The sequence below is a fragment of the Carya illinoinensis genome, chromosome 7 (genome assembly GCF_018687715.1).
Source record: "Carya illinoinensis cultivar Pawnee chromosome 7, C.illinoinensisPawnee_v1, whole genome shotgun sequence".
Lineage (NCBI taxonomy): Eukaryota > Viridiplantae > Streptophyta > Magnoliopsida > Fagales > Juglandaceae > Carya > Carya illinoinensis.
In genome coordinates this window covers 15,192,909-15,215,245 of record NC_056758.1, presented here as the reverse complement: position 1 = coordinate 15,215,245, position 22,337 = coordinate 15,192,909, and the positions used below count along the sequence as shown (strand labels likewise).

The 22,337-nt window shown below is 38.3% G+C and overlaps 1 protein-coding gene across 4 annotated transcripts in view; it reads left to right on the top strand.

The window, feature by feature from the left end:
* LOC122315815 (protein ILITYHIA) overlaps positions 1–22,337 on the top strand; it is an 86,175-nt gene that overhangs the window by 54,157 nt on the left and 9,681 nt on the right. For all 4 annotated transcript variants that reach the window (XM_043132001.1, XM_043132003.1, XM_043132000.1 and 1 more), the window contains 29 exons: positions 2,761–2,883; positions 2,976–3,032; positions 3,151–3,261; positions 3,349–3,540; positions 3,618–3,791; positions 11,323–11,433; positions 11,527–11,596; positions 11,692–11,770; positions 12,174–12,276; positions 13,282–13,452; positions 13,577–13,699; positions 13,783–13,896; positions 14,861–14,967; positions 15,056–15,107; positions 15,193–15,299; positions 15,402–15,461; positions 15,542–15,656; positions 15,804–15,914; positions 15,997–16,134; positions 16,210–16,332; positions 16,482–16,553; positions 17,831–17,943; positions 18,180–18,338; positions 18,555–18,651; positions 18,733–18,915; positions 19,205–19,399; positions 19,471–19,650; positions 19,753–19,885; positions 20,040–20,118. In XM_043132001.1, the coding sequence (XP_042987935.1) occupies positions 2,761–2,883; positions 2,976–3,032; positions 3,151–3,261; positions 3,349–3,540; positions 3,618–3,791; positions 11,323–11,433; positions 11,527–11,596; positions 11,692–11,770; positions 12,174–12,276; positions 13,282–13,452; positions 13,577–13,699; positions 13,783–13,896; positions 14,861–14,967; positions 15,056–15,107; positions 15,193–15,299; positions 15,402–15,461; positions 15,542–15,656; positions 15,804–15,914; positions 15,997–16,134; positions 16,210–16,332; positions 16,482–16,553; positions 17,831–17,943; positions 18,180–18,338; positions 18,555–18,651; positions 18,733–18,915; positions 19,205–19,399; positions 19,471–19,650; positions 19,753–19,885; positions 20,040–20,118 (3,452 nt within the window). The remainder of the gene's footprint in view (positions 1–2,760; positions 2,884–2,975; positions 3,033–3,150; positions 3,262–3,348; positions 3,541–3,617; positions 3,792–11,322; positions 11,434–11,526; positions 11,597–11,691; positions 11,771–12,173; positions 12,277–13,281; positions 13,453–13,576; positions 13,700–13,782; positions 13,897–14,860; positions 14,968–15,055; positions 15,108–15,192; positions 15,300–15,401; positions 15,462–15,541; positions 15,657–15,803; positions 15,915–15,996; positions 16,135–16,209; positions 16,333–16,481; positions 16,554–17,830; positions 17,944–18,179; positions 18,339–18,554; positions 18,652–18,732; positions 18,916–19,204; positions 19,400–19,470; positions 19,651–19,752; positions 19,886–20,039; positions 20,119–22,337) is intronic.

Here is a 22,337-nt window from a genome sequence, read left to right as displayed (position 1 = left end):
GTGACCCTCATGAATATCCCCCCACAATCCAACAAAATAGGAGTGTTGTCCGAACAAATTTGAGGCACTCTCTTATGGCAGATCTTAGTTAATTGAGCCTCCCACGAAGGTGAAACAACTTGACATTGAAATCCCCTCCTATGCACCAAGGCACTTCGCACCAGCTACAGAAACCAACAATCTCATCCCACAATAGCCTTCTGCTACTATCTAAATTTGGACCATATTTACCTGCAAAAGTCCACACAAAACCATCTTCTACATTCTTGAAGGAGGATGCCACTGAATAATCACCTATACACTCCTCAAGATACTCTACAATCCTCTTATCCCACGTCACAACGACACAACACAAGGCTCTTTTTGGGGCAAGGAAAACCCAACCAACGTACAAACAATCCTAGAAGCTTTTAATAATGCTTCTATCAACCAAATCCAGCTTATTTTCCTGCTAGCATACAATATTGACCTTCCAAAGGCAAAGCAAATTCTTGATACGGAGGCACTTATTAAGATCATTCAACCCCTGAGCATACAAAAGAATCTTAGGCTTCATAAAAACAAGGTAGTCTTTTTATCTCTCTTTCACCTTTTGTGGTGTATTTAGAGGAGAGAGAATGTCGTCTCTACTCAATAGCAACGAGTAAGGCTTGAAATTGTTCTTCAAAGCTGTCACAAGAAATCCCCGCATACTCTTGAATCTCTTTTACTTTTTTAAGCACCCATTTGGATGAAAATCCTTCCAAGGTATGACACAGACCAATGTGCATAGTGGCACAAGATCACCACCAACCTCCTCCCTCCCTTGTACACAAGTTCTTTTGCAATCCTTTACCCTAGGCACTAATTGCATCTCCTCAAACATCTGATCCTTCCCCAAAAGACCCCCGTGCATTCTCAATTAAAAAAACTAGGAGAAAAATCATGAGATAACATTCCACAACACCTTTCTCAGTTTGGCTTACCATGTTTTGAGGAATCCCAAGACAAATCAACCTCATTTTCACACACATGCATAGCTACTAGTGACAGATCATTCTTTAGAGCGATAGTGCAAGTACTAAGCGGATTCTTCTTGAGATAAATTGGCAATTGTTTCCTTCACGAGCAAAATATCATCATTTGGATCCACAGAAACAGCCTACGACCCATTCTGTGTGGTCCCTGTTACAATGTAGTCGCAAATAGGGGCCTCCTGAAGTAACCACACCTCTTACCTTCACCGGTGAAGCCATCAGCAACAACATCAATTGAAGCCACAAAGCTAGCCTGCGACCCATTCTATAAGTAATTCAAATTTCATTAATATTGAAGGAGAAAAACAATAACTAGGAGGCCTAGACCCACTGCAACCTAACACAATTCACACCTCTTTTAGTACTGTGGAATTAAGTTCGTCCATTATCTTCTTGCAATCTATGATGTCTGTGCCATAATTATCTTCATGGTTCTCTTCAGTGGAATATTATTTTTAATAGGGATTTTCACAATTGGGAATTTATTTATTTTTTGATAAGTAGCACAGACATTTCACGATTAGGAATTATCTATTTTATCAGATTTTTTCAGCCTACTATACTACATGGGGACTCCTATGGCACATTGTGATAGATTGAAGTGGAGGTCTAATAATCACAAGAAATGTACAGTTAAGGTGTACTATAAAATTTTGTCAACACAAGATCATACGCCGTTCCCTTGGAAGAGTATTTGGAGGTTTCATGTGCCTTCTAAAGTAGTAGCCTTTTTTGTATGGAATGCCGCCCTTGGGAAGATATTGACCACAGACAATTTGAGGAAGATGGGATGTGTAGTGATGGATTGGTGTTATATGTGTAAACAAAATGGAGAATCTATGGATCACCTCTTACTGCATTGTGAGATAACAAGGGTGTTGTGGGATGAGATCTTTCAAAGGGTTGATGTTGCTTGGGTTATGCCTTTGAGGGTGGTGGATTTGTTGTGTTGTTGGAGGAAGATGCAAGGCTGTCATCAAGTGGCAGCAGCGTGGAAGATGATCCCATTGTGTATCATGTGGTGTATCTAGTCGGAAAGGAATGCGCGTTGCTTTGAAGATAAAGCGCACAATGGCGGAGCTGAAGAATTTTTTTCTCCACACTTTACTGTTTTGGTTTTCCGCTATTGTACTAAATGGGGACAATGTTCATGATTTATTGTCTTTAATTTATTGCTCTTAGAATGTATTAAGGTGTTCTTCTGTATACTTCTTGGTATAAATAGGCTATGCCTATTTCATTCATATCAATAATATTTATCTCATACTTATTAAAAAGAATTATTGGTCTCACCCCTATTTTGGGGGAGCCCAAACACTGAGCATAAAATGAAGCAAAGAGCTTAACCTCTCAATACTGGTTGCTATAATACATTCTACTTATTGAGTAAAGCCATTGAAATCTGCAAATTGTCTGCCATCGTAGAATCTTTGATCCATACGTTATCAAGCTAAGCGAGAAAAAACCCCTCCTAAGAAGATCTCCAGACCACGTTTTGTGCCATAACTTTACCATGGAGTCATCTTCCACCTCGTATAGGGTGAATTCTGGAACTTCCCCTAACTTCAATTGGACAAAGCAATTCTAATGCCCTTTGACAAATGTAATCTCTTCCGCCCACCCCATTTTCGTTTTCATCCTGGCCTTAGAATGTCATTATTTTTTAAATGTACCCCTTACTGCCAAAGTTATATTACAATTTTTTGCTTTTAAGTTGTAATTTTATTATGTAAATATCTTTTAGGGTCTTGAGGATAAAGCTTGGAGAACAAAGCAAAGCAGTGTACAACTACTTGGTGCTATGGCTTACTGTGCTCCGCAACAACTATCTCAGTGCCTCCCTAAGATTGTGCCCAAACTGACAGAGGTCTGTCTACAATTGTATTATTGACTATGAATTTATTTTCTCTGAGGTAAACAATAAGTGGTCTTGACCATTATTATTGCTTCTAACTGTAGGTTTTGACAGATACCCATCCCAAAGTCCAGTCAGCAGGGCAAACGGCCCTTCAACAGGTTATTGTTTGTTGTGGGCTATTAATGCTGTTATGTTTTATGTGTAATTTGTATTGTGAATTACTAATGCTGTTAATTTTTATATGCTTTTACAAAATTTTTCTTGTGCAAATCTTAGGTTGGGAGTGTAATAAAGAATCCGGAAATATCTTCCCTTGTTCCTACTCTTTTAATGGGTCTTACTGACCCCAATGACCATACAAAATACTCGCTAGATATCCTACTCCAAGTAAGCTCTTCAACTTAAAATTTGTGATCAATCACCTAAGGTTCGTCTATCTTGTTCTTGCTCTAAGGTATGATTGACTCTTCGCAGACAACCTTTGTTAATTCAATTGATGCCCCTTCCCTTGCCCTTTTGGTACCTATAGTGCATAGAGGGCTAAGGGAGAGAAGTGCTGATACTAAAAAGAGAGCTGCGCAAATTGTTGGAAATATGTGCTCCTTGGTTACAGATCCAAAGGATATGACTCCTTACATAGGGTTGCTTCTTCCTGAAGTGAAAAAGGTACCTTCTTTTCTAGACTTCATACATTTTGATCTTTTTAGGGAAGCCTATCCTCATTTGTGGGTTCAATGCAACAGGTTTTGGTGGATCCTATTCCGGAAGTTAGGTCAGTTGCAGCGAGAGCCCTTGGATCCCTTATAAGAGGGATGGGAGAAGAAAATTTCCCAGATCTTGTTCCATGGTTGTTTGATACACTTAAATCTGATAATAGTAATGTTGAGCGCTCCGGAGCTGCTCAAGGGTTGAGTGAGGTAAGAATTGTTATCCAAATTTACTTCACTTTGATTTATTTTAATTTGATTATTGTAGCTTATTTCCTTTCCATCTAATTGGGCTTTCCACATACTTTTGCACAGCCTTATGATTGGGGATGTATATACTTTCCACATGCTGATAAATGTTTGAAATATGCCTATCTGCACTCTCCCCCCGCCCAAAAAGAAAACAGAAGTGCGAAAGAATTGCATTTTTTTTTAAGTAAATGTAATTTATTCAAAGTCAAAAGTGGTGACATCTCTACACATAGTAAATATTCAACATACACCTAAACAATAGAAGAAGAAAAAGAAAATATTGATATTGAGGGCGGCATCACAATTATGAGTGACTGCGCAAAGAAAAAGGGTTTTAATTAATATGACTTTGAGCTTGTCCATTGATTTTTTATAGTCTCCAAAGCTGATCATTTTGTGCCCTCCATAGACACCTTGTTAGGCAAGAAGGAAACAATTCCTACAAAACTTCACAGTGATGCTGAGATTTTCCACACTTAGAAGCATTACCTAATCCACTCCAAGTAGATTGGAAGTGTGTTCCACAAAGTAGTTGTGATTTCACGATGGAGTGAAAGATTGTCCACTACTTCTCTAGTTCTTCAGCACATACAACACTGATTAATGACCTATACACACCTTTTCCTTTTCCTTAATAGTTATACTATATTTACAAGTATGGTGTGAACACATTATTTACTGTGAGACCTATTACTTTTTATGCACAGTAAAGATCAAAATACCAATACCATTTATTTTATTTTATTTTATCTAAGCTTATAAGACAGGCACCGCACTTCTGCATCAACAGCGTGTTTGGTTTGTCAATAAATATGAGTGCAAATATATTTATTCTTTCCTTAAATTATCTAAAGTGAGAATCATATTTAAAACAGCTATCCGCACAAAAGAAGCCACCCTGTGTGGAGCCACAGTTCACCAACTACTTTTCCAAGGAACAAAATTTTAGCATGTGTTTATTTGGCATTATATATGGACAGGCATAAGAACTTGAGAGAAAGATTACACACCGAGCTTCTTTTTCTTAGAAGGGTTCCAAAAAATCTTTTCTGCAGCTGCCCATCAAAATCCAGTAGAGTATTTGAAATTGAGAATCCTGTGAAGACAACCTCCAAGTTATGTGCTGCTCTAAAAATGCAAAAATTCCGTTGGGGGTCCCTTAAAGAAGTCCAATAGGTTAGCCTTTGAAGCTTCCTGCACTCGTGCAATATTGAATGCCTCTGGGAAATCTTCGTTATGGCCCTATCTACTTGCCATAAATTATGCTACTTGCCATAAATTATGCCAGACCGTGATCCTAAAGCCATCCCTCATGTCAAATCTAGTATGACTATAAGAAAGCCATCTTCCTATTCTGATATTTTTAGACAATCTCTGTCACATGCAGCAGCCCGTTTAGCTCCTTAGAACAGCACTCACCTCAGGCACTACCAAATTTCGAGCCCACTACAAGACCTCCCTTTAATGTTGGCAATGCCAAAGCCACTTCCCTAAAAGGGCCTAATTGAACAAAAGCAAGTTTTGAACTCCTGCGGCCCTGCCATTATCAATAAAATCCCGTTTACCTATAAAAAGAAAGTATTGAACTCCTAAACCTCCGTACGAAACTGGAGAGCCAAATGGGGACAAAAACTCTTGAACATCCCCTCCATTAAGAACAATAGCTGAAAACCAACTAATACAGGAACACATAAAAAATTTCCAGAGTTCTTTTACATTGCGTTCCCTATTATTAAAACACCTCTCATTACTTTCCAACCATATGCACCACATAATGCACAAAGGGATCATCTTCCATGCAGCTGCCACTTGAGAGCAAGTATGAAGTCTAGTCCAACATGCCGTGTAAATCTACCACTGATTTTGGCATAACCCACGTCAGTCCGGATCTAGTAAACACACCATCCCATAACACTTTAACCACATCACAATGTAGAAATAAATGATTCACTGATTCTGCAGCTTTCTTGCACATGAAGTATTACTCCATAACAATCATTCCATGCTTTCTCAGATTGTCAATAGTTTGAATATTCCCAATAGCTCTTGTCCATACAAAAAAAGCCACCTTTGACAGATCATGAGCCTTCCAAATACTCTTCCAAGGAATAGAAATGTAATGCTGATTGGACAACAACTTATAATATGATCTAACAGAACTTTTTAGTCACTGTATGTCTCCAGAACATTTGATCACTGTCTTGTCTTCTAATATCCACTGAATACACCAATCTAAACAAATCAGTAACCTCCTCAATTTCCCAATCCTGGACAGGTCTGAAAAATCTAACATCCCAATGCACCTCTCCATTAGAGTAAGTCATCAACTCTGAAATTGATGCCTGTTGATTAACAGCCAATCTGAAAACAGCTGGAAAAGATCTAAACAGTGCATTCTCACTACACCAAACATCAAACCAGAATCGAACTCTTGAACCATCACCTACCACAAATTTGACTTGTTTCACAAAATAATCCCATCCTTTCCTAGTGAACTTCCATACACTCACACCATAAGACCCCCTACTCTCCTTAGTGCACCATCCCCCCCAGTCACTCCCATACTTCTGATCGAACACCCCCCTCGACAACGCTTCCTCTTCCCTATGATATCTCCACAATCACTTCCCCAACAACGCCTTAGTAAAACTACACAAATTACGAACCCTCAATCCTCCATCAACAATCGGACAGCATACTTTTTTGCAGCTTACTAAAGGAATCTTATTCTCCTCCTCCAAACCACCCCCAAAAATGCTCTATACAACTTTTCAATACGCTTAGCCACTCCAAGTGGTAAAGGAAATAATGAAAGGAACCAAGTTGGGATATTAGAAAGAGTATCTTTATAAGGGTGATTCTACCCCCTTTAGATGAATACAATATTTTCCACGCTGCCAACCTCTTCTCAATCTTCTCAACCACCCCAACCCAAATATACTTTGCTTTGAATGATGCTCCCAGCGGGAGACCCAAATATCTCACGGGCAAATAAGCAACCCTACACCCCAATTATTCCGCCAAATTGTTAATATTATGCAGATCTCCCACTGGGACCAGCTCTGATTTACCCAAGTTCACCTTTAGCCCTGATACTGTTTGAAAACATAACAAGACGGCCCTGAAAGCTTGAATTTATTCCCCAACAGCATCACAAAAAATAAGAGTATCATCAGCAAAAAGCAAATATGTTATGGAAATGAAGCCATTATTATTAGTTCCCACTGAGAAACCTGACATAAAACCTCCTACCACGGCTTCCACCATATGGCTCAAAGCCTCCATAACAAGAACAAATAAAAATGGAGATAATGGATCCCCCTGTGTCAATCCTCTAGAACTCTGAAAATAACCACAAGGCTGCCCATTAACTAAAACTGAAAACCGAGCAGTCGAGATACAATGTCTGACCCAACCACTCCACCTGTCACCAAAACCACATCTTCTAAGCATGCATAAGAGAAAATCCCAGTTTACATGATTGTACGCTTTTTCCATGTCCAGTTTACAAAGAACCCCTGGAACACCTTCCAGCATTCGACTATCTAAACACCCATTCGCAATCAGCACAGAATCAATGATTTGTCGGTCTCTAACAGATGCATTTTCAGGTTTAGAAATAATCTTATCCATCACCTTGCTCATTTGATTTGCCAAAACCTTCTAAACTATCTTATAAGTTCCACTTACCAAACTAATAGGACTGAAATCCTTCAACTCCGATGCACCCACTCTCAATTAAAGTGATAAATGTGGCATTCAACGACTTCTCAAACTTTTGATAATCATGAAATTCTTGTTGAACCTGCATCACCTCCTCTCGCAGAATCTCCGAACAATCTTGAAAAAGGCCATAGAAAACCTTTCCAAGCCAATGGCTTTGTCTCTTCTCATCCCACATACCACCCAATGCACCTCAAGCTCTTCAAACCGCCTCTCTAGCTGGCTTGCCGTAAAAGAATCCACAGCCTCAGAATTCAAGCCATCAATTTTAGGTCTCCAATCCTCCGTCTCACTTAGGAGAGTACTATAAAACTGCACAACATGATATTGAATCTCATTAGGTGTAGAGAGCATATTATTATCAGCTTTAATCATCTCAATAGCATTGCTACACTAATGAGAGTTAGCCATTTTATGAAAGAAGCTAGTGCACTTATCTCCCACTTTAAGCCATAGAACTCTCGGTCTCTGCTTCCATGATATTTCTTCGATCAAAAGTACCCTCTCAAGTTCTAACATTACTTCTTTCTTCCTTAACAAAGTCTCCTCACTTCCCCCCTCAACCTCCAAGGACTGTAGCTCCTCCCAAAGTGATTTTTTCTGCTGCTCTACATTCCTGACAACTTCCTTGTTCCACTTCTTCAAATCTGCCTTAAAAACTTTGAGTTTACTGGCCAAAAAAAAGGTAGGAGTCCCCTCAAAATGATAAAGAGTACCACCAGCTTCTCACCTTGTCTACAAAACCCTCAACTTCAAGCCACATATTCTCAAACTTAAAATAACATTTACCCTCATGAATACCCCCACAATCAAGTAAAATGGGAAAATGATCAGAACATACCCTTGGCAATCTTTTTTGACATAACTTCGGATAATGAGTCTCCCAAGAAGAAGAGACTAAGAATCTGTCCAGCCTTTAACCTCTAAAATTAGACCATGTACATTCACCCCGCATCAGAGGCAGATCCAGCAGTTCCAAATCAAAAATCAACTGAGAAAAATCCTCCATGGCTGAACTCATAGAAGAAAAATCCACCCTCACTTGGATAACGAATTATATTAAAATCCCCTCATATGCACCAAGGCAAATCCCACAAATAGTATAATCCTGACAATTTGTCCCACAACAAATATCTATCCTGATCCCTTTAGGTCCATAAACACTTGCCAATGCTCATTTCCACCCATCTTCGAAATTATCTAAAACACAAGCCACCGAGAAAACTCCAACACAATCCTGCACCAATTCAACAACTCTATTATCCCACATCACCAAAACACCACCTGAGGCCCCCGAAGAAGCTAAGTAGGTCCAACATACATATGAAACTCTACACAAGCTACGAATGATACTTCTAACAACAAAATTCAATTTGGTTTCTTGTAGGCAAACAACATCAATCTTCCAACTATGAATGAGAGATCTAATGCGAAGACGTTTATTAACGTCATTGATCCCCCTTTCCCCATTTTACTTGGTTAAACTTGAACTCTTCAACTAGTCAACTTCATAAAATGATTGACCACATTAGTGGGAAGGGGGAACAAATACAAGAAATATTTAAGCAAATAGAAAATAGTGCTCTTGATGGAGGTGATCATACTTCTCGCAGACAAGTACATTCTCTTCCATCCAGCATAATGTTTCTCAATCTTTTCGCTAAACTTGTCCTTGAAAGTGGCACTCAAGGGGAGGGGACAAGATATTTCATACCTTTCACCCCCAATGTACTAGCCAGACCATCCACATTAGTAACATTACCTAGATGAACAATCTCTGACTTGGCCAAATTCATTTTCAATCCAAAAACAACTTCAAAGCATAAAAAAGGGCCTCAAGCAGCAAAGGTGGCTTGAGTTAGTCCAGCAAAATATTAAGGTATCATTTGTAAACATTAGGTGAGAAATGTTTAGTCGACCGAGATCACTAGCCTCAACAAAAATGTCACAGAAAAAAACGCTCAATCAGTGGTTGCTGATAACATTTTGATTGGAGAATCCATGACAACAACTATGAGTAACAGTGAAAATGGACCACCCTACCAATGTTCACCATTTTTCTCCAAAGCCACATTGCCCTTGCAAGATATTGAAGAAATTCCCAATTAAAATGATTGTTGGCGTTCTCATTATCTAATTTGCAAAGTGCTCTTGGCTCACCTGAATTGAGCCTATTATCCAAACATTCTTAGGGAATAGGTATTGAGCCTAAAATCTTAATAGCTCTAACAAACGCAATTTGTGGCTTTGAAATAATCTTCTCAACAACTCTAAACTGATTTGAAAGAACTTAGCAATTATCTTGTATGACCCATTGACAAGGCTAATTGGACGAAATCCCTTGATATCAACCATCCCTGTTTTTTGAGTACTAGGTTCTATGAAGATTACATTTAAACTTCTTTTGAACATGCCTTTAGCATGAATACATTAAAATCATTCATAATACACTCCTTTAATACCTTCCAGCAATCCTGAAAAATGCTAAGAAAAACCTGTCCAGGCCCGAGGCGTTATCTCCATTCATAGCTTTCAAGACTTCAAGTACCTCTGATTCCTCCAAACAATGCTTCGACGTACTTGCTTCCATTCTTTCAATGAAATAAAAAAAGAGATCATCCAACTTCAGCCTCCAACTTTACTGCTGGCTATACAACTTCTTGTAAAACTCCATGATATGTTGTTGAATGTCTGCTTGATCAGCAGAAATCTTGCTACCAACAGTTACGGAATCTGAATGATTATTCCTTCTATTAGGGTTAAGTTGGGAAACATAGTCTATGTGAAATATGAAAACATCAGAATTGCATGTTTGGAGATAAATTAAGATATCATTTACATATCACATTCTTGTTTAGATGTACAACTAGTTTTTGTATATCTCAGTGATCTGTTGGAATTTGGTTCTACCTATTACCATCTGATACAGAACTGCATCGTAGCGTACCACACAGCTACGTTGGTATGGCACTTTTTCTTCTGCACTTCTTTTTTAAACTATAGAAATGATATAGCAGGGTGAGTAGAGCCCCATATACACACATATTTGGAAAGAAACTCGCACCTTCTGTCGTGTTGTCATATTTTTGGTTATATCGTGAAAGTATTCAATAGTGATACTTTAGCTCTGGCATTCTAATGAATAGCTATTAAAAAGGGACAGTCCATAATTTATGAAAATTTATTATTGTATTCTCATTATCCCAGTGAACAACATATTATCAACTCTAGATCATGTAGTACTTACATTTTGCATTGATGCGTTTGAATGCCAAGTTTTTTTGGCTGTCATTCTTTTCTTTCTGGAATAAAAAGAGGACATTATTTGATGTCTAGGAGTAGAAGTGAGAAGTGCAAAGTCGAAAAGGAATTTTGCTAAACTTAATGAGGCCCGGTGAAAAATTGATGAGATTAAACACAGAGACGTGAAAGCCTTAGTTGTGAATTAAAAGAGAAGGGACGCGTAAAAAACCTGACTTTATTAGAATTCATCCATTGCATTCATTATGTTTTTTTGTTTCTTATCTATATTGAAAATGGTCATATCCTTATGTTCACAGTATATTTTATGCTAGTCAATTGTATCAAGAAAATACTGAATATGTATAAAATGCGTATGAGAAGTGTGAAATATCTCTTAAGAAGTACTGGTATCTGATATTTATTGAATAGAGATGGTGCTCCCTTTTTGAAGTGCCACACAATTCACTCTTTTTTCTTGATATAATTATTTGGTAATAAAAGTTTTATGTTTCACTCTCTCTAGGTCTTAGCTGCACTTGGGACAACGTACTTCGAGCATGTCCTCCCTGATATTATTCGCAATTGTTCTCATCAGAGAGCATCTGTACGTGATGGATATTTAACACTTTTCAAGGTAAACACATAGTTTGTATGATTGCTTATCATTACTATTAGCCTTTGTTTCCTTGGCTCTCCATAATTGTTGCCTTATGGAAATTTATTACAGTATTTGCCAAGGTCATTGGGCATCCAATTCCAGAACTATTTGCAACAGGTTCTGCCTGCTATATTAGATGGTAAGTGTGATGTCATTTTGGAATTTCTTGTTGTACTATCTTGTGAGGTTTATTGGTTCTATTCCTGAACACCATATCTGCCTTTACTTTTGAAGGTCTTGCCGATGAGAATGAATCTGTACGTGATGCAGCACTAGGTGCTGGGCATGTCCTGGTTGAGCATTATGCGGCCACGTAAGGATTTTTACGCAACACCTGATTTCCTGCCTCCCTCCCTCTTGTTTTGGTTTTCATAGTTAAGAATATATTCTAGTCATTTTGCACATTGTTTTTTTAAACGTGAAAGAAAATTTACTAAATGAGCAGGAAGGGACTTAACAATGAACGTCCTAGGATATTGCATTTTTAAAAATTATATGGAATGGTATTGTAACCTTGAAAGATTCGGGGATGTTTTCTAATTTTTATGTCAAAGCATTTTGTGAACTTTTTAGTCACCGGGGATTAAGTTGGGATGTCCTGTATGTAAGTCTGCTGTAACGTGGGATATCTGCTATTATCTCTGAATGTTACAATGATGATTTATTTTCACTTAACAAATTTCTCTTCATATTCTTATAATTTTTTTTACTCCCAGGTCCTTACCCCTACTCCTGCCAGCTGTTGAAGATGGTATTTTCAATGATAGTTGGCGTATTCGACAGAGCTCTGTGGAATTGTTGGGGGATCTCTTGTTCAAAGTATATGCTCCGCAGCTACTTTCATTGCTATTTTATGGAAAACCTGTATTGCGCCCAATGGTTCATTGAGCCCATTGAAATCTATAGAAATTTTGCTCCTGAATTGTTTAAAGTATATGTTGGGGGATCTCTTGTTTAAAGTAAATATATTAATGGAAATCTACAGAGGATGCATATGAGAGAAAAAACATAGTCAAGAAGAAAAAGACGAAATAGATGCAAGAAAATCATGAACATTGGGCCCATTGAAATCTATAGCCATTTTCCAAAGAAACAATGTGTTGAATTAAAGGATTCTAAGATCCTCTAATGAGCTGTCCTTGGCTTCAAAACTCCTGTCATTTGTGGGAGAGCATATAGACTCCTTTAATCATTAAGGATATAGGTTTTTGCAACCTCACAATGAAGAAGCAAGGGATGCACCTTGTGCTTGTCATGCACATACAACACTAGTCAATTAAAATATTCCGCCGATTTTTTAGGTTATTCATGCTCGGGATCTTCCTCAATGAGGTTGTCCATAAACAGAAGGGCGCCTGTAAAAGGGCCTCGAATGCTCTTCTGGGGAAGGAATTGTTCTTCCAATTGGCGGTGACCTTGTGGAAGGACCAAATAGATTTTTTCTTTCTAGAGGGAGTCCATGCCATCTTATCTACGTCTTGAATTTTTATTTCCGTGGAGTACAAGAGGTTAAAGGATTTTGAGAATATGTTAGCTTCCCAATCTTGGGCAGCCCTAATAGAGCTCACATTCCATTGATGGGATAGATCTCTGTAAGCTCTGCCAATGAAGCGTCCTGTGTACGCCTCATCCTATAAACGATAAGAAATGTGTCCTTGAGAGCCATATTCACCTAATGTCATTTCAGAATCACCCGTCCTCCAAGCCACATATGTGGTGTGTTGAGCAAACATCCCCTATTTGATAGAAGAACTCTCTGTGTCAATAAAAGAATTTCATTCTGTTTGCTGAATTGCTATGTCTGACAATTTATATTTCTTCCAGGTTGCTGGAACTTCTGGAAAAGCATTGCTTGAGGGGGGCAGTGATGATGAAGGTGCTAGCACTGAAGCACACGGGCGTGCTATCATTGAGGTTCTAGGAAGGGATAAGCGCAATGAAGTTCTTGCTGCATTATATATGGTTAGGAGTGATGTCAGCATATCTGTGCGTCAGGTAAGAAACCGGCATAATTATTACCTTTTACAGGACTTATGTAAGTTGTTTTCATTTCTGTAACATATAACTTATCAAAATTTTTTCACATATAATATGTATTCAAATATGGCTTTGCTTTCAGGCTGCCTTACATGTGTGGAAAACCATAGTGGCAAATACTCCAAAGACTCTCAAAGAAATTCTTACAGTTTTAATGAATACTCTAATCACTTCTCTTGCATCATCATCCTCTGAAAGGCGTCAGGTCTGCAGTTGAATATTGGCGATCTGTTTTTCTTGAGCTACAATCTGCTAGTTTTCTATTTATTAACTATTGTGCTCTTGTAGGTTGCTGGACGATCACTAGGAGAGCTTGTTAGGAAGCTTGGTGAGAGAGTACTTCCTTTGATAATCCCAATTTTATCCCGGGGGCTGAAGGACCCTAATACTAGCAGAAGACAAGTGAGAATGTTTCCCTATCTCTTGTTGGGTTTTCCTTTTAATCATTGTTCTTTTTGGCATTGTAGCTGTCTTTCTGTAATATGTTTTTCTCATTATTATGAACTCCCATGGCTGATGGAACGTTTGCTTTTGGTCTCAAGAACATTTTTTAGTACCTTTTCAGTGTGCTTATTAGATTTTTGCTTCCGAAAACCAAAACAATTAAAAGTCATTTAGTTGCATAACTGAAAATATTTTTTTCCTCCCAATGTATTGCCATTTTTCTGGCAAACCCCAATAGAAGCTTTATGATTCCACACAAAAGGATTTGTCTGCCTCCAGCACCTCATTGGGCGGGGGGCCACTTGGGAAGTGGCAGGCATCCACTACCTTCCCCTCTCCCTCCCCCAAGGTGAATTATCCTGTCCTCCTGCATGCGAATGACTTAGACACTGGCTTCTGGATGGGTGGCGTGGATCCATCCCCCCCTTCAAGCATGTCTCCCCTTGAGTGGTAGTGGCACAAATGTGGGGGAAAATTTCGAGAGTGGATGCACTTCGTAACAAGGGCATAATTATAATGGGCTTGCTTGTTTTCTCTCTTTGGAGTTAAAAGAATGACGTCAAGGACTGTTTTCTATTTGTTTGTGTGCTGACTAGGAAAGTTTTGTTGCCATGGTAGTGAACTTTTGGAGGCTATTCCCTCATACCTTGCAATTGCAATATTTTTTCAATCTTTGTGTTTTATCAAGAGTACTTCTCTTCTAGCTTCTCTCTCTCTGCTTTATGGTAAGATTTTTCAACAGATTATTATTATTTTTTTAAGTATCTTTCTTTTGTGAGATGGAAATGCAACTTTTTTTGGGCACTATCTGTCCTCATTTTATCTCAGAACTTTGAAACAAGTTAATACTTTATATTAAAAACGAAAAGAACTTCTGTAAATGTTTTCTTGATCATTTGAATTCCTATATACATGGTGGCAGGGTGTATGCATTGGTCTAAGTGAAGTGATGGCAAGTGCTGGAAAGAGTCAGCTATTAAGTTTTATGGATGATCTGATCCTTACTATTCAGACTGCTCTTTGTGACAAGTATGTCTCATTTTTTTGTGATTTGCTAAATGATTGAGTTAAATTTATAGTTGTATGTAAATGACTATAATTTTATATCCTTTGAAAGCATGCCCGAGGTTCGTGAGTCAGCCGGCTTAGCATTCAGCACTCTTTACAAGGTGCATATATTTTCTGCTATCATTTCAAAATACATTCTCTCAGTAGTAATTTGCAAGTTATTGAATAATCAAGCTCTTGATGTAGAGTGCTGGAATGCAAGCAATTGATATAATAGTTCCAACTCTTCTGCATGCCCTGGAAGATGAACAAACTTCCGATACTGCCCTTGATGGACTTAAGCAAATCTTGAGGTGAAATATCCATCCTGCCTACATATGATCGGTTGCTGCTTTTATCTCAATTTCTTAATTTTTTTCAATATCAAATGCTAAACTATAGCATTGGGTTATTAGTGTCAGGACTACTGCTGTTTTGCCTCATATTTTGCCCAAGCTGGTTCATCTTCCACTTTCGTAAGTGTCTCCAATTTAGTAAATGTACTTGTTCCATTTTTTGTCACTTCTTTCCCTAAAACTTGTTCATACATCTTCAGTGCCTTTAATGCACATGCTCTCGGAGCTTTGGCGGAGGTTGCTGGACCTGGTCTCAACTTTCACCTTGGTACCATTCTTCCTGCTCTACTGTCTGCAATGGGTGGTGATGAAAAGGTATAGCGGTTAAATTAATAGATCACATTTCTGTGGTAGTTTCTTCTCCTATCCTTTAATGAGAACTAACAATTCTGCTTTCATTTTTTTCTCTTTCATGTCATCTTCCGTACTGTTTATATGATTTATGATATGTTTAAATTGTAGGATGTTCAAACTTTGGCAAAGGAGGCTGCAGAAACGGTAGTCTTGGTAATTGATGAGGAAGGTGTTGAGTCTCTGATATCAGAGCTCCTTAGAGGTGTTGCTGATAGTCAGGTAGTTTATATTCAAGCTCTCTGTTCTTTTGTTGATTTCTTGATCTCTCTCACTTTATTTTCATTACCTTTGATGGTTTCAGGCTTCAATCAGAAGAAGTTCTTGTTATCTGATAGGATATTTCTTCAAAAACAGCGAATTATATTTGGTTGATGAAGCTCCTAACATGATATCTACCCTGATTATAATGCTTAGTGATTCAGATTCAGCTACTGTTGTGGTATATTTTACGTGTTATTAGCATTTCATTGTTGATCTCCATATTGTAGATTGTACCTTATATTCTGTTCAACAGGTTTCTTGGGAGGCTTTGTCAAAGGTTGTCAATTCAGTTCCAAAGGAGGTGCTTCCTTCATATGTAAAACTAGTGCGTGATGCTGTATCTACATCACGAGATAAGGAGCGTAGGAAAAAGAAGGTGAGAAGTACTTTGGATGATTGTATACGGTTGATGCTTTTGTTCTGTAAGAGTCAATCCTTGTGTAGTTTAGATATGTGTAGTTTAGATATGCTTTTGTGGATGGTCAATTCATCTGAATGTGTAATATAATGTTTCATGAACTGCAGGGAGGACAAATTCTCATACCTGGACTCTCTCTCCCGAAAGCCCTTCAGCCATTACTTCCAATCTTTCTCCAAGTATTCTCACTTTTCTATTTTAAAAGCACTGATTTCATACCATTTTTCAGTCATTATAGCTTTGTTTTTTTTTCTTCTTGCGGGGATATGAAGCTTAGTAAGTTAATCATCTCGGTCATGTTCCTCACCTGGGACCTATGATATTATATGCCTTTATTCAGGGTATATAAACCATTTCCTTGTGCCTCAATAAAAAAGAAACAAAAGCAAATGAGATTAGTACGCCTGAATTTATCACTGTGGATACTTGAAATATAAATTTCTTGCTTCCGTCTGTTGTTTTGCATTTCTTTGCCTGATCATCCTGTTAACTTGACATATGAAGGGTTTTTCAGCTATAAATTTTCTTCAATTCAGTTTTCTAAGTCAAGTTTCTTTTGCTTCATGCTCCATTGAACGATTAGATACAAGTTGTTTCCTCCTGTCCATGTCTGAAACAAATTAACAAGACAGTAATGAATAGATGTCTGTAACAAAAAGTTTTGAGTGTTTATACTCCAGTATATTCAATTGGAATAACAGTTGGCAGCGCTTCCTATCGAGCTTGATTGGTTTACAATGCCTATTATTCAGTTTCTCCTGCCAAATTTGTACTTCTGTTCCATCATCTAATTGGTTGTACTGAAAGACGGAGAGTTAAAACCAATCTTGATTGTCTTGGGAACACAACTGTTCTCAGACTATTTCACTACTATTCACAAACTATTTTACTACTATTCATAGATGATCTGAGATACTCTTAGCATTCAAATGGAGCCTCAATCTTGTGGGAGTAGGTAACATACTTGAATGTGTAACATGGAAATTGGTGTCATTTTCAGTTTACTTATATTCATGAGCGGTTGATATAAAAAGTATTAAAGAATTTTCCTTATATGCAAACAGTAAAAAGGAAATTTTCAAATCATATGCGAAGGGTTGGGTTTTCATTTATTATTAATTATGTTGATTAGAACCTGGTACTTTCTGCTCCGTATTTTTCTTGCCTTCAGTTCTTCCTTAATGTTTCCACCTCTTCTGAATGTTTGGCTTACTTCCAAATCCCAATTGACTTAGTTTTTGTTTGTCTTGTATTGGACATTGATGATGCGTGCACTTCTTTTATGGCTAAAGTAATTTGATGGAGAGTTTTAAGGTTGATAGTTTTCTCAATAATTTACCATAGGCAGTCCCACAATATTAAGGAAGGACTAAACACTGTTGTAGCCTCTTATTCTGGAATTACCTTTGAATTTGAGCAAGGAAATTCAGCCTCTGATATTACATTGCACCTTTAGGGTCTAATAAGTGGGTCTGCTGAATTAAGAGAGCAGGCAGCATTGGGTCTTGGGGAACTGATTGAAGTGACTAGTGAACAAGCACTGAAGGAGTTTGTCATTCCAATAACAGGGTATGTACCATGGAAATCCCGATACTTTTGGTTTTTCTTTGGAATTAAGCAATTATATTTGAGCATCAACCCCAGTGGTTGAATGTACTTGTTATATATTCCTGTTGGGTACTCTTGCGTTTGACTATATATAAATTTCCAATACTAGCTCTTCTGTAGGGAAAAAAGGTTCCCATGGTTTTTCTGAGACATGTTATGAGATACTAACTGTGGTTATTGCATGCTTATAACTACAGGCCTCTTATCCGGATCATAGGTGATCGGTTCCCCTGGCAGGTGAAGAGTGCCATTTTGTCTACTTTAAGCATAATGATAAGAAAGGGTGGGATGGCTTTGAAACCTTTTCTCCCTCAGCTTCAAACTACATTTGTTAAGTGTTTACAAGACAGTACAAGGTTAGCTTTGAATTTACTGAACTAGTATTCCTTATGTGTTTTCTGTTGGTGTGAGCATAGTATCTTCTGGTTTTTGTTGGTCAACTTATTCATTGATGTTTTTGTTGGGAAATTTACAGAATTATCATTTGACGGAAAATGTCAGCACTTGCTGGCATTATTTCCTAACTTTCATGCATTATGTTTGCTTGCTTCTTATGTTGTATATGTGTGCAGGACTGTTCGTTCGAGTGCTGCCCTTGCACTTGGAAAGCTCAGTGCGCTCAGTACCAGGGTTGATCCTTTAGTCGGGGATCTCCTGTCTAGTTTGCAGGTGAGGATTGTCATTCTTTAATCGTGCTGGATGCTAAATCCAAAGCTGGATTGTATAACGCTGCTGTATTTTGACTTTTAGCCTTCGGATGGTGGTGTTCGAGGGGCCATTCTGACTGCTTTAAAAGGTGTCCTGAAGCATGCTGGAAAGAATGTGAACGCTTCTGTTAGAAGTCGTGTATTCATTTTCCTAAAGGGTTGGATTCATCATGATGATGAACAAGTTCGAATATCTGTTTCAAGCATACTGGGTATCATATCACAGGTACCAAGTGGATGATAAAAGAATCTCTCCTGTTGTATCTAAGTTTTAGTTAATGCTTCACTCTTAAAATGAGCAATAAATATGAAGATCAGGTTCTTAATTGGTTGTATTTTTTAAGAGTTTTTTCTGTAAATCCAATTCTGCTACCACCACCACCACTATGTACAGTGTTTGGTTCCTGTACCCCACATGATGGTTCCTTTTTTAAATACTGTATTTCCATCATAGTCTTTATATTAGGTTGTGTTCTATGTTCTTGTAACCTGACTTTCCTTTAATGATATCACAGTACATGGAAGATGCTGAGCTGACTGACCTGATTCGAGAAATTTCAAGTTTGGTTTCATCACCAATTTGGTCTGCAAGGCATGGTTCGATACTCACCATTTCATCCTTGCTCAGACACAACCCCAACGCTATCTGTTTGTCTCCATTGTTCCAGCTTATAGTAGACAACCTTGAGGGAACTTTGAAAGATGAGAAGGTACATGGTTCTTAATGTAATGCATTTTTTGATTTTACATTTGCCAATTGTTAACAGTCTCTCTCAAGCAGTTCCTACTTCGAGAGGCTTCGACAAAGGCATTAGGAAGGCTTCTACTTCATGAAATTGAAAGTGACTCAGCTAACACGAGTGCACATCTAGATATTCTTTCATCCCTAGTGTCAGCTTTGCATGATGACTCCAGTGAAGTAAGAAGAAGGGCATTATCTGCTCTAAAAGCAGTTGCAAAAGTATGTGGTTGAACTTACTCTTGCATTGATATTATGAACTGTATTGGGTGGATCTCATCCAAAAAGTTCTGGGCACTTTATATGTGGTCAACTTTGTTGCAGACAAATCCATCGGCAATTATGGCCCATCTTACCGTTATTGGACCCTCTCTTGCTGATTGTTTGAAAGATGGAAGCACTCCAGTGAGACTTGCTGCAGAAAGATGTGCACTGCACATCTTCCAATTAACAAAGGGTATTTTCTTCTGCTCTTGTTTTATCTCACTTTGCTACTTTTCATTGAATGAATGATCTGAAGATAAATTAAATGAGTTCTTCACTGTTGTTTTCTCTCTCAAATTCTCAATGTGGGTAATTGGTTAAACAAAGAAAGTGCTTATGTTTTCCAGGTGCTGAAAATGTCCAAGCTGCGCAGAAATTTATCACTGGCTTGGATGCTAGACGGCTATCAAAGTATCCTGAACAGAGGTATATCCAGTCAAATACTCTATGCCAACTCTACAATGTGGATGAATATTAATGTTTTGCCCTGTATGGTGGTTCTATTACTTATTAGGAATTAGTATCATCTTTAATTTCTATAGATAGTCTATACAGTCATGTTTTCGGTGCCTGCAAGACAAAACATGTAGCTAGTTTTGAGTCTCACCCTTTTCTATGTACATCTTGATGATACTACTGTTCAAATAACTTGTTCCTGATAGTAATTTCCACTTTGATGCAAAGCTTGGCTATTGTGTTCAATTAACCATCATTCAAGTTGTCCATTCTAGTTTAACTTTCTGCCAAATTCTGTCATTGCGAGTATTTCTTTAGTTTGTGATTTTTTATTTTTTATTTTTGATTGATAAGCAAAATTTTATTAATCATAAGAATAGGCATAAGCCCAAGTATATGGGACATATACAAGAGCATCGCATGAGTCTGCTAGTTCAGTGATACAAGAAGTTCATGAAAACTCATTCCATTGAAATCAATTACAACCGACCAATGAAGTAATGTATTGGAAAACAATTTCCTAAGCTATGCGGTTTGTCAATTACTAGAATTTGAATGAGATTTTTTGATCATGATGTGTCCTTTCTTAAGGTTAGTGCCCCTTACTTTCTCTCTCCATACACTTTCTCACTGATGATGATTTGTAGTGTCTAATTACAAGATCATCATGGGTTTCTTGAAACGGATTAGAATCTAAAGTTGTTGAACTGTCTAAGGAAGGTAGCTGATGGATTCGCATAATAGAGAGCAATTGGAAGGTTACGAAAGCATTGGTCCTAGAGATGTTCACGGTGAACTAGTTCATTAGAGTTCTTGAGGAATGCTCGAATGGCGATAAAAATGAGTTCTTAGATCCATTTGGTAACCATGTTCATAAGGAAGTTCTCTCTCGGTATTGTTTCCATGAAGGGTTCTCGATGATCATGATGTTCTTGATTTGCTGTATCTAAGATGGGTCACTAGAAACTGGTCCTTACTGAAACTAAAATTTTTGAGCTCTCTAAGGAAGGTAGTCACTCGGTGTGTACTGTACAGCGAGGTAGAAAGGTGTTGAAAGAGTTGGTTTTGGGATCCTCAGCTGTGACATGGCTGTTGCAGACGTTGTAAGTGTGCTTGCTCAAATGGAAAAAAAAAAAAAAAAAAGGAATTTTATAAAACCTCCCCTGCAAGCAGCAGCGCTTTCATTGCACAAAGAGGTCCAAATGCTTATGGAAGATTCCTAACTCTCTTCATGAGATGCATGAAAGCGTGGGAAAATCTGGGAAGCAATTCTTGAGAGGGGCTGGAACCATCCTACAAAAAGACTCGGAAAAGGGCCTTGGGAAGTCATACATGAAGGTTGTGTTGGGGTCCTCGGTCTAGACCCAAAACACCAAGTCCTCCACGCCAATGGTGGCGTTGTGATGACCGAACCTTGGTTCCTCTCTTGCTTGGCTCACGTGCAAAGGTGGTCAATATGACCACTTGGGGATGGTGGGGTTAAGTGTTTAGGCTAAGATGGGTGTATGGAGTGATGGAAGATGAAGAGTGATGGTGTGGTTCAAGGGTGATGGGCGCACGGCACTAGTGAGTGCTATGGTGTAGGCGCCACTTGGAAGATAGGCTTAGGGTTTGGATGATGTATTTAGGGTTTGGAAAATGTAAGATGGGTGGCTAGGATTGAAGATGAGTGATGTGGAGGGAATGGCTAGGGCTGGCCGAAATTTGATGGAGGAGAGATTTTAGGAAGTTTCCTAAAATCTTGGAGGATGATCTCCCTCGAATCTTGGAGATGACTCTCCTAAAATCTTGGGATATGATGGATGATGTGTATGGCCGGCTATGGAGTATGGAATGGGTCAACTAGGGTTCCTTAATTATAGGAATCTTGCTTGGCAATTAGGGTGGGCGGCTAAGGCATGAAAGATGAAGCAAACTACTATGGAAAGTGGACTAACACTTGTGTGGGGCGATTTTGGGGCTTGGACGGATTGAATGAGCCAACTTCAATAAGAACACCTCAAGAACAATGATGAACATGCATGAACAAAATGAAGAACATGCATGAACAATGAAGAACACTCGAGTGCAAAATGAAGAACACTCAAGAACAACGAAGAACGCTCAAGAACAATAGCAAAATACTAATGAACTTGAATGAACAAACACATAATAAGGATAATCAATACTTGATTCACGGATTGCACAAG